Here is a 17,497-nt window from a genome sequence, read left to right as displayed (position 1 = left end):
GAAGACCCAACACAGCCAAATAAATAAATAAATAAATAAAATTTAAAAAAAAATAAAATAAAATAAAATAAATAAACAAGGACTTTTATCAGTTACATATAATAAGTAAAATATGTAAAGCAGTTAATAATGTCTAAAAAATATCTAACAACAGAAGCACTGGGTGAATGATTTATGGAATATTCACGTGTAGTAGTTTTACACAAAAATTGAAATGGGATAGTAAAAACCTTTTAATTTACGTGACAAAGTAGTCAAAAATGTAAGGATAAGTAAAAAAACAGACATAATACCACAATATAAACACAGCTTGATTCCAGAATTATAAGTGTAGAGGTGTATATTTTTCACTAAGTGTTCACAATGGTTAGGTCTGGGTGATAATTATAGTGATTTTCATTTGTTTTTACATATTTCTACAGTTTCCAAATTTTCTGCAGTGGGTATGCATGGCTTTTCTCTAAAGTCCCCGTGGAATTAAAATCCTGATAACCCTAATATCCATGTCAAAAGCAGAATTCTTCACATTAAAAAGAAGAAGAAGAGGAAGAGGAAGAAGAGGAAGAAGAGGAAGAGGAGGAAGAGGAGGAAGAGGTGGAAGAGGAAGAAGAGGAGGAAGAAGAAGAGGAGGAAGAAGAAGAGGAGGAAGAGGAAGAGGGGGAAGAGGAGGAGAAGGAAGAGGAAGAGGAGGAGGAGGAGGAGGAGGAGGAGGAGGAAGAGGAGGAGGAGGAAGAGAAGAGGAAGAGGAGGAGGAGGAGGAGGAGGAGGAGGAGGAGGAAGAGGAGGAAGAGGAGGAGGAAGAGGAGGAGGAGGAAGAGGAGGAGGAGGAAGAGGAGGAGGAAGAAGAGGAAGAAGAGGAAGAGAAGGAGAAGGAGAAAAGATTGAGGCCTGACTTAAAGGACACTGCAAGAGGCAGCAAGCCTAGAGTTCCAAAGGCAGTAATGTCTAGTTCTCTTTGGAGATGGGAAGAGAAAAGTCTACCTTACTATCTATTCCTCTATACCTTGGTTTCCTGGGAAACAGAAGGGGTGGGCTGGCGCATATGTCCCTGCAAAGCAGGCTGCTCTAGCGCCCTGGGAACTGGGGGAAGTACCAGCCAGGGGTGTTAACCCAGCTGGTCCACCAGGCTTCCCACAAGCCTATACACCCACCATGGACTTGTGATTTCCAGTAACTCCACACCTGCTGGACTGCCCAGGAAAGAGAGGGGCTTCAGTGAAGGAGCACTATCTAAGCAGGACGGTTTGTCCCCGACAGTCCCTAGCAGATGCTCCTTCTAACAAGTTCAGACTGCTCATCCAGGGAAGAGAGCGAAGCTGCCGTAAGAGAGAGTCTTTCCAAGGAGCTCTCCGTCCCCCCAACCCCCAGAAGTTTGGGGAAAAGCACTCACACTTCTTGTAGATTCGGCAAGTCCTCAAAACCAGCAGGATCAATCTCAGAAAGTTTGCTGTAACTCAGGTTTCTGGTAAAAGGAGAGAAAAAAACAAACAAAAAATTCAATCAATACCCCCAAATTCAGGAATCGTCTACCCATCCCTCCCCCCAAAAAAATAATCCCTCTCCCTCATAACTGCCCGTATCTCACACCCTATTTTAAGTAATCTTATTGATAATGAGATTTACAGCTATACCTCATCCCCACTTGGATCCATAAACAAGCCACTGTGAAAATCTCAATTCACTTGAGGCTGGCTAAATCCAAATGGATTTCAATCAATACCATTTTGCCACTTCACAACTTTATAAAGAAATTCTGAGGGAAGCTAGTCCTCCTACTTTACACTAGAGCATGCTGGTCCAAATGCTTTGTACCATATCAAGTCCAAGGCTATTCTAAATGGCATTTTTAAAAATCAATGTTTTACTAAGGCATCAAACACTATCAAGAAGTAGTAAAGGGAAAGAAGGGCTGGAGACTGATCTTTCTTTGGCTAAAAGTCCGTGGTCCTCAACCAGGGATGACACTTGGCAAAGTCTGGAGACATTTCTGGTTGTCAGGACTGCAGGAAAGGTGGAGGGGGTGTGCTACTCGCATCTGGTGGGTAGAGGGCACGAGTGCTGCTAAACATCCTACAACGCACAGCACAGCCCTTAACAACAGATGATTATCCAGCCCTGAGTGTCAACGCTAACATACAGAGGTCGAGAGACCTTGGTCTAAACAAGAACTTAAGATGAAAAATCGCTCAGATGCATACTCCAAGTTGAAAGGACTGTTTAAGAAGTGAGCAATGTACAACCCTAATCATAAGGTTTATAGGAACACAGCATTCCTACCATCAATGAATAAATATTTCGAGTGATAAGCGCACAGGAGAGAGGAGCAGTGTCACGGGGAAACATCGGTGTGAACCAAAGCCTCACGTGCCAGCAGCCTCCTTAAGATGATAGCAACCATCACAATTATTCAGAACTACATCTCTCTCCCCTTCATCCCCGACCCCTTCCTCAGAGGAAGACAAGGACCAAGTGGGGCAATGTTTGATCGGCTGAGCTTCCCGGATCACACCCTTAACCTGGACCAGCTTAATCTTCCAGGAACAGAGTCCACAGAGATGTGGACCACGTGGGCCCTGACTTAACTGTGCACTGTGCCCTGCCCCCTGCCACTAAAATACACCTAGTCCTGTGTATGCCGAAGGGGCTGGCTAACATTTTTCATCTCAGCTATTAATTCCATCGCCATTACTGACAATTAACAAGTACCGCGAATCATGAGTTTAGAGTCTGTCTCTTAAGGGGCCCAGCATCACGTTAAGTGCCAACTTTCTTTGAAGCTTCCTCCAGAGACATTCCAATCAATACTAGGCCAGAGCTGACAGCCATTTCACTGTCAACTCAAGACATTCATCTAAATAAAAGTAAAACTACCCTTGAAATTAATGGTACATCTGTGTTCAGGGCACAGCCTGAATTAAAAGCAATTTGTCCAAGGATTATGATACCATAAAAATTGAAGGTGGTAATTTTTAAACCACCTATTGAAGTCAAGTGTGAGCTTGTCTGCTCTTAGGAGTATTTACAATGGGATACTTAGAAATCAGCAGGTTAGACTTGGAACAGAAAATCCACAAATGGAGAGAATTCTCTCACGTCACAAAAAGGACTGAAAAGACTGAAATTTTCTTCTGTGGTGAGCATATTATCATGACAAAGGCGGGAGGAAATCTTGTTTCTGGGTCTACAGATACTGTGAGTTTATAATGACTGTGACATTTATATCATCATAGGTAATGGGAGTTGTTGAGCTAAAGGAAGCATGAGAGAAAGACTCAGAAACCACAAAGGCAAGAGTAGGAAGGGCAAGCAAGTAATGCGGGTGGTCACCTGCCAGGTGTGGAATGAGGTCGACACAGCAGTGCCCACTCACCCGCCCTCCACCTAAAGGGGGCATTTGCTCCTATTTCCAGAAACAAGGGTGGTATAGACCAGTCTCCTCCATTTCCAAGAGAGGCTCAATCTCTGAATTTTTATGTGAAATCTTTTCAATTCTTTAAGTATATATATAAATCTGCAGACCATATTTAGCCCGAGAACCACTGTTTTTCAAGCTCTGATCTAGGTTCAAAATGAATAACTTATTTCTGGCTTGTTATACGTGGCCAGGGCTGGAGCTGGGGCTCACAGGATCCAGGACCCAAGCAATTCCTGGTGGCTCTGTTTTGAACGATCTGGAATGAAATCACTTCCCTCAATTCCCACCCCAGGAGGGTCCACATCCTTTAGCAACTCAGTATTAGAATAAAACCACTTTCGGACTTCCCTGGTGGCACAGAGGTTAAGAATCTTCCTGCCAACGCAGGGGCAGGGGTTCGAGCCCTGGTCCGGGAGGATCCCACATGCCACGGAGCAACTAAGCCCATGCGCCACAACTACTGAGCCTGCACTCTAGAGCCCGCGAGCCACAACTACTGAGCCTGCATGCCAGAACTACTGAAGCCCGCGCGCCTAGAGCCCGTGCGCTGCAACAAAGAGAAGCCACTGTAATGAGAAGCCCGCGCACGGCAACAAAGAGTAGCCCTCGCTAGCCACAACTAGAGAAAGCCCGCGCTCAACAACAAAGACCCAACGCAGCCATAAATAAATAAATAAAATTAAATTAAAAAGATAAAGAAAAAAAAAGAATAAAACCACTTTAAATCACAACACCCCTTGGTCCATCTTTCCCTTAAAGAGCACACACAATTTATTTAAATTTCAAAAATGCTACACAAATTCTGCTTTTTAGATAAGGCAGCTTGAGAAAGGGGGCTTCCGTAAGCTAGTTTTATCAAGAAACCAGCCAGTATCAGGACTTCACATGGAGATTGTAGTAAGTAGCAACAAAGCTTTAGATACTTGTAAGTGGAAATTTAAACACTCACTGGGTCTGCCTGGATGCGGTGACTTTTTGACTTTCAATGAACTAGAAAAGCCATATATCAACAACTGAGTGTCTGCAGACTGGCTCTAAGAGTAATTATCCTCTCGAGTGCCCATCAGCAACACACAGAGAAGACAGTGGCTGAGGCTCAGGTCCCTTGGAACAGCTCTGCTTCTGGACACAGAGCTGCCTAGCTTTTTAGTCTTGAGAAATAAATCCTGGTACAAGCTGCTGATCATCAACTGCTTTATCAGGAAATGGGGAAAATATTTATTCTCCCTGACAAATAAATACAATCTGAAGTAAAATCCTCAGACATTTTCTTGTTTGCTCATTTCCGGGAGGCACGCCTCCCAGCATAATTATTTTTTAATTGTGGTAAAATATATATAACATAAAACGTACCATCTTGACCATCTTTAAATGTACGGTTCGGGGGCATTAAGTATATCCTCATTGTTGTGCAACCATCACCACCATCCATTCCTCACCAGAACTTTTTTTGCATCTTTTCCAATTGAAATGCAACACCCATGAAGCACTAACTTCCCATTCTCCCCTCCCCCCCGGGCTGGCCACCTCCACTCTACACGGTGTCTGTATGAATTTGACTTGGCTAGGTACTTCATATAAGTGGAGCCATACAATATACGACCTTTTGTGTCTGGCTTATTTCACTCAGCACAGTGTCCTCAAGGTGTGTCCACGTTGTAGCATGTGTCAGAATTTCGTGTTCCTTTTTGTGGCTGAATAGCATTCCATTATTCCATTGCATGCAGATACGTATATATCTCACTCACGTTTTGTTTATCCCCTTAACAGCTGATGGACAGTTGGCTTGTTTCCATCTTTTGGCTATCGTGAATCATGCTGCTATGAACATTGGTGGGTTTTTTTTTTCCAGTATAATAAAGTTTAAAAAAAAAACCACAAAAAACCTTTGACTGCCATGCTTCCTGACAACATTCATTTCTCAACGATTAAGGACATCCATCTACTCGGCCCAAGAACTGTGGAGAGAGGGGTATGAATTCTCATCTCAGGTCTGAAGAACAATCCAAGAGTTAAATCAGCGAAAAACCTTTAACGAGGCCTTTCTTTCAGGTGGCAGCTGACATGCACACCAGTCAAAAGCATCTCACTTATTTCTACAGACACGATCGCCCCTTACCAGGCCCGACATCTGAGTGTGTCTTCAGTTGAAGGTTTCAGATTCTCCTGTCAAAACAATTCATCTGTCAGCAGGACAGATGCTGTCAAAAGCATTTCTGCACCTTTCAGGAGCAGAGCAGAGGGGAAAGAAACCTCAGGGAATTTAGTTACTGCCAATTGCAGCTTTCATTAAACAGTTTGTCAGCCATTGTCATAACATGCATTTCCCTTGTTCTTGGCACAAAGGGTGCGCACATCTTCGAACAATGGAGGCCGGCTGTAGATATCCTTTCTGCTCATGTGCTGAGAGATGACTGGCCGGCCCACCATTTGCCCAACACACAAGAGGCCTCTCGGCAGAGACCAGCTCAAGTTTTAGCCAGGTTTTATCTGCGGCTGAAAAGCAAAGGGTTCAACAGTGCACGACAGTAATCTGCTTGCTGAGCCTTTTTCCTGGCCAGACCCCCTACCCTGATCCCACAGAATGAGAAGAGCTAAGTGTTCAAATAGCTGAGAAACCCCCACTGTTCTGTAAACCTGTGCTCTCCACTTCAGCAGCCACTAGCCGTGTGACTACTGACATTTATACTTTAATTAAGATTACAGAAAATTAAGAATTCAGTGTCTTGGTGGCACTAGCCATTGTCCAAATGTCCAACCACCTGCAGCTAGCGGCTACTGTCTTGACTGCACAATGCAGGGAGAGGACATGTCCATCATCCCTGAAATTTCTATTAATCTAAAGAATGGAGTAATCAACAAATACGTCTAAATCATAAAGTAATCAACAAATATTTAAAGTGAAACAGCACGTAGGGAAGCAACTTGGACTTTAAAAATAAATTTGATGACTGCAGCTTTATAGTACAGTCTCAAGTCAGGGAGCCTGATTCCTCCAGCTCCGTTTTTCTTTCTCAAGATTGCTCTGGCTATTCGGGATCTTTTGTGTTTCCATACAAATTGCAAAATTTTTTTGTTCTAATTCTGTGAAAAATTACAAAACAGGTATAGAGTTACAGATGTAGAAAACAAACTTATGGTTACCGGGGTAAGGGGGGGGGGAGGGATAATTTGGGAGATTGGGATTGACATATACACATTACTATATATAAAATAGATAACTAATAAGGACCTACTGTATAGCACAGGAAACTCTCAATACTCTGTAATGGCCTATATGGGAAAAGAATCTAAAAAAGAGTGAATATATGTATATGTATAACTGATTCACTTTGCTGTACACCTGAAACTAACACACAACACTGTACATCAATTATACTACAACAAAAAATTTTTTAAAAATAAAATAAAAAATAAATTTGAATCTCTCAATAATTCAAGAGCTTTGTTAAAAACGTGGTGGCGGAGCGGCACGGATCTCAGCCTACATCCTCTAGGCACACACAGTTCTTAACCAATTCCAACAGAGGAGAGGGCTTTGAAAACTTGATCCACAAGGAAGACGCTCTTATAAAAAAGAAATGCCCTCTGAACATAATTCTATAGGCTTAATCAGTATTTACATAATCTGACCAGCATCTTCCTGGATTACAACCAGAACCACATATTACAAACTTGGCAAACACCATTCAAAGCTGGCAAACAATAATTCATTGATTCCTTGGAAGTTGAGGGATAAAAAGTTCCGTTTACTTCTGAGTAAGCTGTGGTGAGCAAATAACCCCACTGTCATTAGACGACGTCGTTAGCGTTTCATCCTCAAAAACAGGCACTGCTCACAGATCACTGACCGTACCGGCTAAACCTCTCACGGGGAAGGAAGGTGTAACGCATGGCTGTATTTTTCAACTTTAATAAGAATAATAATTCAAAGTGGAAGGAACTGGTCCCAAATCTGTGACAGGCATTCCCTGGGGAAGGAAGTTTTCCCATTCAGTTTGGTTTTCAGGCCCGTCGATTTCCCAGTACTCAGCCCCGTCTGGGCTCCTGAACGGCACGGCACAGGACTTTGCATGTTTTACCTCTCAGATGTTGGCTAAAGTGAAGAATACAGCCGGAAAGAAAAGTGTGAAGCAATCCAATGATCCAACTGCTGAGCACATGGGGCACACAGGACTAGCTTGGGAACCTCTTCTTTCTCGGGAAACTGTGGGCTTCATCTGTACGTCTCTACTTGACCTCACGCTGTGCTGTTGGTCATCCATTAAAAAAGGAGTCACCAGCTTAGGTCTAGCTGGGAAAAAGTGATTGGTCCTTTCAAATTTCAAGGGGTGTGAATGAGGAAGAGCATGCGACTTGTTAAAGTTATTTAATCCCTTAAGCTTTTAAGGCTGTTTCTGCTGCATTTTTACCTTCTGAGGAATTACACATCAAGTTCCAATGAAATCACCACACTGTGTTCCCTAGGCCCACATTATAAGGTTTTACGAGAAGAGATTTCTTTTTAAATCTAGGATATCAGATGTCCTTATCTTTTTTTTTTTTCTGTTGCAATGCTTTTTCCCCTCATTAACCAAAAGCCACAACTGAATGGCCTATTCATACACATTAAAGGCTTATACTGAGAATGATAAAACTGTATCTTAAACTGGAATCACTCCTCTGACATCGTCACCCAAGAATTCCCACTCAGAAGGTAGTTCTGTACTTGTCTTTCTTCAGTAAGCTGATCAACCATATATTGCCTAAACTGAGGCATGGAAAAAGAAACACATTCAGCAAATAATCAAATGTAAAATCACTTGATAGCAACTCAATATGTACAGCTCACCTTCAGAGCTTTTGGTCACTAACATTGAACAAAGTCATTAATGAGTCACAGTTATTCCGATTTTTGAAAATGTTACACAGATAATTCTCTATGCAAATGAGGCTTACAAGCAACTCAAATGAAGAAATAATACACACTAGCCATTATACAAACCCCAGAGTCAGTCACTCCTTAAAATCGGCTTTAGAAATTGGTGTGGGTCTCTGAATTCTGATGCTTAAGACATTATTTGAGAGAAGTCAGCCACGTGTGCCTCTGTAATCCCGCCAGTCTTAAATGTGCTTCTCTGCCTTAATATCTCACACATCTCACCTGGGCCTGTGGTTGATTTGAATGCAGGTTTAAGTCTTTGTCCTACAGCACCCAGCAGATGTCAAATTTGACAAATATTTACTGAGTGTTTGTCTACAATCTGTAATGCACTTAGGTTAAATTCTAATACAGATCAGGATAAGATCTAGTCCTTGACCTTAAGGAGTTTACAACCTACTGGTCAGATAAGTCTCTGGACCAAATAATTGCAGCCAAAGGCTCTGACAGGGCAAGCATCTTGGGAATGATGGACCAGGAGATGCAAACTGGCAGCTCTTGGGCCAAAGGTGGGTCGCAGGGAAATTTCTTTCTGAGTGAATAGTGTTTGGAGAGACCTAAAGTTTTTAGCAAAAAATAAAAAGTTTCAGCTTCTCTTGAAATCACAGGCATACCTCAGAGATACCGTGGGTTCGGTTCCAGACCACCGCAATAAAGCGAATATCGCAATACAGCAAATCGGATGAATTTTCTGGTTTTCCAGGGCATACAAAATTATGTCTTTACACTATACTGTAATCCATAAGTGTGCAACAGCATTACGTCCAAAAGAAGAATGTACATACCTTAATTATAAAATAATGCTGTTAGAAAAATGGCGCCAACAGACTTCGATGCAGGGTTGCCACAAACCTTCGATTTGTAAAAAAATGCAATAAAGCGAAATGCAATAGAATGTGGTATGCCTGTCATCACGGGGCCAGCACGCTGACAGCACAATCAGCTATATTTATTTAGCAAGGACCCCGGCTGACCACAGACCTCACACCACTCCTACTGTCTCCCCCAGGACCTCTTCACTCATTTGCAGTATCTCCCTGGCCCTGCAAGCATCTGAGTTTGTTCTGCTGGTGTGGATACCACTGAGTCCAGGTGATGCGCAGAGCAGGGAAGATCAACTGCGATGAGGAAGGATTATCAGAAAACGCAAGACCTTAGCTAAGCCTGGAAGAACAGTAGAAGAACAGCATGGTTTTTAAGGAAGTGTTTCAGGAAACAAGGCCAGAATGGTACAATAAGGCATGGAAGGCATGAATCTTAAAAAAAACAAAACAAAACAAAAAAAAACAAAGCCAAGTCAGGACCTCCTAGAAAGGAGAGGGGCAAGACAGGAATTGTTTTAGGGTAAAGTCGCGAAGAGTAGCCCCACGTTGTCAGATATACAACCTAGCAGGCAGTTAAGTCAAGGGTTATACAAACCTTAGCAAACCCCAGTGCCAGGTCCACCATGAACGTTAATCTACAGGGTCATTAAAGCTGATCCCCACAGGAACAGAATATCTCCTTGTTCATCGACTTCAAGTTTTGAGCCAAACACTCAAGAGGCCCAGCACCACTGAAAGTAATCAGCTTTTGCTTTCCACAACAGCCCTTAAAACAGGAGACCTTCGGATCTGTTTTTCCTGCCCAAATCTTAGTTTGGCTAAAGAGAGACAAAGTAACTGGATATGATAAGGCTTTCTTACTTAAGCAGTCTCATGTTTGATTGTGGAGGATGTAGGAGGGAGAAGCCCACAAATTTCCCACCACAGTCATTCATTAAATATGGTCTGTGCATCACGGACCCTTAACGATTAACTAACTTCATTAAGAAGAGGTACTCCAGCCGCTGCGGCGGCCGCAGCTCTGCAGTTTGGGGGCGGGGGGGGGGGGGAACCTTACAAACAAAGAGAATTTAGGCAGAGAATAGCTGCTGGCCACAGGCTGAGCCTCCCACACACCTGTCACAAAGAGACCGCCCCCCCAGGACCACCCCAGCAGGGAAGAGGCACCTACAGCCATCATTTGGCTTTGCTATTAGAGAAGTGGCTTTGCAGAGACTTGGAAATGGGGAGGGGGAGGCGAGGGGACAGGAGTCTGGTCACCTACTCTCTACTTTATCACCTCTGAAGAGGGATCACCAATTCGCCCTTTCAGACGGTCCATAAGCTCTCTAGGGCTTTCCAAAGTCATCAGCCCCTTGCCCAGCACCATCCCGCACACAGCTGAATCCTTCCCTCCTCAAGCCCAGCCACTCCGCACAGCAGAGGGTGGTGATGCCTCAGATGCAGGTGCTCCCACCCTTACCAACCTCTCCTTGTCCTAAGGCGCTAGGGGCTCCAGTGAGAGAAGAGGGCTCATCAATCAGGGCCCAAAGGGGACAGACGTGCGCCAAGAATGCGTGCTCACCTCCAGCGACACACTTAGAGGCTGGAGTGTCTTCAGTTAAAAAAAAAATGGAGGAGGATTTTCCTAAATGAAAACCATGCTCTACTGAGGCAGGAAACGGAGGCTCTTGCTTCTGTTGTAGTTAAAACAAGTCGGGCAAACGGGACAGGACGTGAGGGACACATTAATCCAGTGGATAAATTTGGAATCCTTGGTTTGTCAAGTGCTTTGTAGAGTCCACCAGTGCCCCTCTGGTCACAGATTACTGTCTTCCTGTCCTAACACCTCCACCTGTACCCCTCTGTCCCTACAAATATCCACTTTCAGGACATTATTTTCCAATGGAATCAACCACTGCAAAATACAGGGTGTTTAGTAAAACCGTGATGGGGGTCTGAAATTCATTAACTTTGGGTTGACCTACGCAAGATGCAAACTACTAACACCTTAGGAACCGTTCTTTGACTGAATGCGTCACGCAACAGAATTTAACTGTGTCAACGTTGGCATAACCACCAACCGTAAATGATACTGTGATCAATTTCCTTTTCCAACACACTGAAATGCTTCTCCACTGAACATTGAGTGACTGCCCACACTTCATGCCCCCACCTAAGGGCCCTGAGAGCAATGTGACCGTCAGAGAGGGAAATAACTATTTTAACACGGCCCCATAAAAAGTACTCCTGGTCGCAAGAACAGGGTGGCCAGATTCCGAGCCTGTCTTGCTGGCAGAAGCTACAACTGAGGATTTCATTGGGATAAAGGGATAAAGAAATTCTATATCAGTGACTCAAGATTCTTCAGAAATGAAACCTCCAATAATGGATTACTTCCCCTGAGTACAAGAGACACACACTGAAATATTAAGAACAAACAAACAAACAAAAAAACTCCTTCCCACCATCTGAGTCATTACACGCCATTCTAAACACTCTTGTCTAGATGTTTCCTAGAACCAGGAAAGGATTAAGGCATTCATTCTATGCTTTTTTAACCCTCATTTCTTAAAATTCACTCTCTAACGTAATCCAATCAACAAAAAATAGTAGTACACAAACCTCATGTAACAGAAATGTACACCAAAAGATGAAAATTAAACTTTGCACATGTGATGATCAGAGTTTGTTGATGTTGTTTAAAAAAAGTATTTAGAAGAGTGATTTTAGGCAAATATACTTCTGGGTTACAAAAGGGCAATATATGATAATTTGCCTAATTGTCCCCCTTAAAGGGGAGGAAGAAGGAAATGAAAGACTTTTTTTAAAAGCAAATACATCTCTACAAGTAACAGGTTACCTTAGTTTTATCAGCATCTCTTTCCCACTCCCACACAAAAAATTTTAAGGGACAAATGACCTAAGTGGGCATAACTACCTTCCCAGAATAGAGCTGCTCATAAGGAAAACCCTTTTTGAAAAGCCAGAAGTTCCTAGGGGTGTGCTCTGGAATGCCCTATCAGCTTCCATTGGAATTTACATGCATCTTTTATTTTTCCAACTGAAATCACACCCAGCATTCACTAACGTCTCAGGCATCTCTGTGTGCCTGTGCAAAGCCCAAGCACCCACAATCTACAAAGCTAACATAAAAATCTAGGTTTACTTGCATTTACCACGATACTCTGCATTACAAGCAGATTAAGCGCAAGGTTCCCACAAGTATCACCGAACATTCTCTTCTTGGTTTTCTATACCTTCTTCTAGGTTTCAAACAGTCAAATATTATCTTCTCGGTTTATCCTCCCATCTTTTCCCAGCTACCTCCCAACCTAAAAATGAAGATGACTCAAATACAGAGAACAGATCCCTGATATGAAGTCTGCCAAATTCAAAAACTGAATTTACCCACAATTTTTCGAGAACACATCAGCTGTATTACAAGGGAGGCATGCAAGGGACTTGAGCTAAGTATTTTAAAGAAAACGCAGTTTGGAAAGGTCAGCCTCCTGTCTAACAGTGAAGGTGCTGACTTTATTAGCTAGCTTATCGACTTGGGATCTTGTTCTGTCAATTTTTCCACTGGGCTTTTTAAAGTTTATGTGTGTCATCAAATGCTCAGCTGAAACCAAAATTTTTCTTTCTATGATGCTCACACGTCACGAAAACACCATAAAATTAAAAGCCCATCCACATCGTTGTCCTGAGGCCATGGTGACTTCTCTGGTTTTGGTTGTTGAAACAGCCGAGTAGATGCTAAGTAAGTCAAGGTGGGACAGCCAGGTGGTATTTCAGCACAGCTTTGGCACAGAGTGCTTTCTGCTGTTGCAATACAGGGCCTTCCTCTTCACTGAAATTACAGACACAAAGCATCAGATGACGCCTGTGACCTGCACCCGGGACATACTAAACTTTTACTACGTCGAATGGAAAACTGGTGGTGAAAATGACAGAGCTGCAATACACTTTTGTTGCTTCTTCTTTTTTTTAATCATTCATCAAGACTTCTAAAAAGGTTGCTTTCCCTCTTCCATGTGGTCCATCAACATTCGCAGGGGCCCAGGGCATCCTAACACCTAGCTCCTCATAGCCACACCCTCCCCGCCACCACCCTGCCTCTTGAGAGTCTGTAGTTCCAGGTCATTTACTCCCAAAGATGTGTCTTAAAGGTTGGATCCTAACAGTACATTCTGCTAAATTATACCTCAACCAAATAATGACCACTGGTATCTACAAGATGTGAGTCCGTTTTTAAAGTAAATCACCAGCAAAATCAATTAAAAGCTCTACCAAAAGTCATTCACAAGTAACTCCCTTTGGAGTCCCAGTTACAGGCTGGAGAGACCTCAGAAACACCAGGTGGACCTCTGTGAGTGCTAGGGAGACAAAAGCCATTCAATTCCCATCTCAGCAGGAAATCAAAGGCCCGTGGTCCTACCAAACCCAGACCTCCCTGACATCAGCTACAGAGAGGCAGCTGCCCTAGGAACAGCCAGCACTTCTTTGTCTAACACTTGTTACCTGTTGAACACACACATACACATACATACATACACACACACACACACACACACACCCAGCTTCCATCATCACTCCTTTTTAAAGGTGATGTAATCCAATTCGAACTGGTCATGGTCTCTGCTCAACTTGCCCTGGTCAACCGACTCCATCACTCTGGTGGGGAGAGGCTGACTTGCTCCTGCAGACTTCACACTAACAAAACTGGCATCCGAAACCCTCTTCAGTTACAAGCCAGTTGGGTTCTACGCACTGAGATACAGGGAATCAAACAAAGTACAGTTTGGAGTGTGGCAGAGTTTGTGCAATTAAGGCATTCAGTGATGAGACCCAATCTGTCCTCCAGGTCAGACTCTGCAGACTGGCTTTCCTGTCTCCTCACTCCCTCCCACTGGAAGACTGTCACAGCAAATAAAAGGTGCTCCCATCCCAGGTCGGGTCTGCACAGCCACACAAGCATGACTCTGCAAAACTGTGCTGGCAACTCCGTTCACCTGTGGCAAACTCCAGCCCTGGTCCATAAGCCGAGGCGGGTTTGGCTTCGGTGAGGCTTACTCTTGCCCGAGCACGGGGAGAAAACCACCCACGCTCTCAGACCCAGAGAGCTCCTGCAGAAAAGCACCTGCACAAACTCGCCGGGGTGGGTTAGAAGGTCACAAGTGCCTCAGAAAAGATCCTTTCTTCCCAGGGGCATGGGACAAATGGTAGGCCTGCCACACTGCTGGTGTCAATATTTATCTAAGGCCTAGGTATTCACCATGGTAGAAACCGGGCACTTTTTCAGTTCACTCATTCAGGTAATTTGTCACTACAAAACCCCCAAACAGAGATTCATTTACAGCTTCAATTTCTTTTCTTCCACTGCCATAGAGGAGGCTGGCGGCGGGGCCCACGGTCTATGTCAGCCATAATCCCAGCAGCTCGAGAATAAAGCGCTCAATGTGTTTCAGAGCTGCCAATATCAAATGGCCTTGCCCCGGAGACAATAAAGAGACAGGGAAGTGAAACAAAGCGCCTGCTTTCTCCCTCCCCGTGGCATGCATGTTTTCTGCCCTGGAAATGAACAAAGCTTAGGCCTTGCAGTAAAGGAACTGAACCCCCAGAACCACACCTGGGCATTTCTAGGTGTGACTTACACTGCAGGATTAATCCAGCAACCGATACCCAAAGGTACGTGCAGCTGAAAGGGAAGCCATGTGCTATTTCAAGAGCCCTCTTTGCTCAGCTCCGATTTCTCCCAGACTCCCTCCTTCTCACCCTTTAAGGAGTCTTTCTCCCTTAGCCTCCCCTTCCCTCCAGATAAAGGCCTATACACAGTCCCCCTTCCCAGGTAGAAGTCAGAAGAGAGAACTAGTCCATTAATATCAAGGTTAGGAGGCCCTTAGGACCCCCTGAAAAGAGCTGTGCATCGTGGAAACCAGGTTCACAAATGGATTCCTCCAAGTCTCTCCCCACCACTCAAAGTCCTGAAGTCGCCTTCCTGCAAAGGACGCTGAGCTGTAGCTCCCTCTGTTGGCTGTGTTGGCTTCTTCCAAGGAGACTCGCTGCTGTGGCCTTGTGGGGCAGGCCGACTTCAGGCTTTCACGCCAACGAAACTGAGGCACTGGAGAAAGATGGCTCTCTCTCCGGTGACAAATTAAAGAACCTGCCTCAAAGCCCTCTTGCAAAGCTGCTGGGGAGTGAAAAGACTTCTCAAGCCAGCTTCCCATGATTCACTAAGTCTACTTTTCTGATCCCATCCACACGATGCTTCCCAGCTAGATGGGTAGCCCTACCAACCCCCTCACTAGTATCTGCACACTCCACGCAGCTCACTAAGGATCATCAGACTTATATCTGCCAACAGGCTGCAAATCAGTTCTGTTCCTTCCTGAGCAAAAGTGTGATGGCAAGTGATGAGCTACGACGCACGTGTGGTCTATGAGGGGCCAACATTCCTACCTCTGCTTTAAATATGCCTGCTGAGTGAAAGCAGGCCGGCGCTGAGCACCAAATGGCAGCAGCTGAGGGTGTGGTCAGTTTCATTTTTTTCTTACATAAAAATATACAGGACACTTAAGCGCCCAGTATTTCCTCACGCACACTGAGGTTAATAATTCACAACCAACTGACATTCATCAAGGATCAGAAAATTTAAAGGTGGTTTGTGCAAACACTCCTGTTCTTCCTCTTAACAGCTGGTTTATTTAACTGATGGCTTCTGTTGCCATTAGGAGTAGGTAGCACTTCAAAAGCTTACGTGTGAAGGCAGATACACCACTACCTGGGTCGCTTAGCCACTGGCTCACATGTTACCCAAACCCCAGCAATTATTTTCCTCTTACACGGAGAAGTTAGACAATTCCAGTAACGTGAAAATCCAGGACAGCAAAAGTCCTGGTTTCCTGATAAGACTTTACTGTAAGCATGCCCTCTCTCGTTTCTAATCTGGGCCCTCCAGACGGACAATTCCCCCAAAATGTCAGTGCACGAAACAGCAGGAGGTCGGTGGCATAACACTCATGCAAGAGGCAAGCTGCCTGGATCTCAGATCAGACCATCACCCACCCAAAAAGGAGGGCCCGATTCCCTCTCCCCTCAGACCTTACTCTTTCCACCTCTCTTGATCTCACTTAACTTCACTCTCTCTCTAAAATCATGTGCGTGTGTGTTGAGAATGGGCAGAGGGGCAGTCTTCTCCAGACCCTTATCTGGGTGTCTCCAACCTGCTGCGAGACAGGGCGGTTACCAGTGGTTGGCGGTGGTTGCTTTTCAACCCAGCGAAATAAACCTTGGGGGTCTGTGTTATCTGCAAAGCCATGAACTTCCTATAAACATGGGATCCACCGCCTGGGTTTATGAACCCATGATGGCTCTAAGGCCACATGGACGTCCACATAATCCTTGTTAAAGAGGTTACACATTAACCGCCACACATCTCAAGAGCCTATCGCCTCCACAATCTCTACACCTTTCATACCCCGCCTTTGAAAGGGCTTTCTGGAAGTTGCTACCACAGTGTTTGAAATAAATAAAACTGGATCTATATTTTGCTTTAGTTTTTAATAAGCAGCAATTTCAGTGGGAGCAGCTGGCCCTTAAAAGGCATCTGGTTAACCCCCCAGGGACAGAAGTACAGAATGGCCAATCTGTGGTTATTTCAACATGTGTTTCAGGGGCATGGGGAAACCGTGCCTGGGATGATACCGCATGGCAGAAAGGCCAGTGGTCATTCACACGTGGTTTGGAAATGAATGAACACACACAAGTTGATTAAGCACCAGGAATGGGGCTGGACTCCAGGACCACACGGCAATAAAGTGGTCTCTACCCTCAAGGAGTGTACAACCAGGAGGGGAAGACGGATGCTGAGCGAGTAACCAGAGGTGCGTACCAAAGGCCATCGTGGAACAAGACCTCGGCCACCCTCACCCGGGTGTCTGGGGAGATCTCTCTGAGGAACAGTTCAACCTGAGACCAGAGCGATACTACAAGTCACGCAGAAAAGGCACAGGGATGAGAGCACAGGCAAAGGCCCTGAAGGGAGGAAAAGGCTCAGCTGGTGAAGGGAACACCCAGTCCCGTGTCACCTGAGCTCAGAAGGCACCTGGTATCAAGAGACGGCACAGGAGGGAGGGCGGGAGACAGGGGAACAGGCACCTGGTACCACAGGGATGTGAAGCTGAGCCTAAGGGAGCCCACCGTCCAGGGCAACGAGCCTCACACTTCACACTTGAAAGCCAAGTCCCCCGGAGAACTACTTAAAATGCAGATTCCCAGGCCCTGACACCACAGATTCAGACTCCAAGGTCAATGGAAGAGTCAGAAAATGCCTACTGGCTCCCTGGAGGACTAACA

At 44.7% G+C, this 17,497-nt stretch overlaps 1 protein-coding gene across 1 annotated transcript in view; it reads right to left on the bottom strand.

The window, feature by feature from the left end:
* Positions 1–17,497, bottom strand: part of LRIG1 (leucine rich repeats and immunoglobulin like domains 1) — a 120,365-nt gene that overhangs the window by 79,707 nt on the left and 23,161 nt on the right. The window contains exon 2 of the mRNA XM_007192641.2: positions 1,391–1,462. Within this exon, the coding sequence (XP_007192703.2) occupies positions 1,391–1,462 (72 nt within the window). The remainder of the gene's footprint in view (positions 1–1,390; positions 1,463–17,497) is intronic.

The sequence above is a fragment of the Balaenoptera acutorostrata genome, chromosome 10 (assembly GCF_949987535.1).
Source record: "Balaenoptera acutorostrata chromosome 10, mBalAcu1.1, whole genome shotgun sequence".
NCBI classification, from domain to species: Eukaryota; Metazoa; Chordata; class Mammalia; order Artiodactyla; family Balaenopteridae; genus Balaenoptera; species Balaenoptera acutorostrata.
The sequence above is the reverse complement of the archived record's forward strand: the minus strand, read 5'-3'. Positions and strand labels throughout refer to the sequence as shown.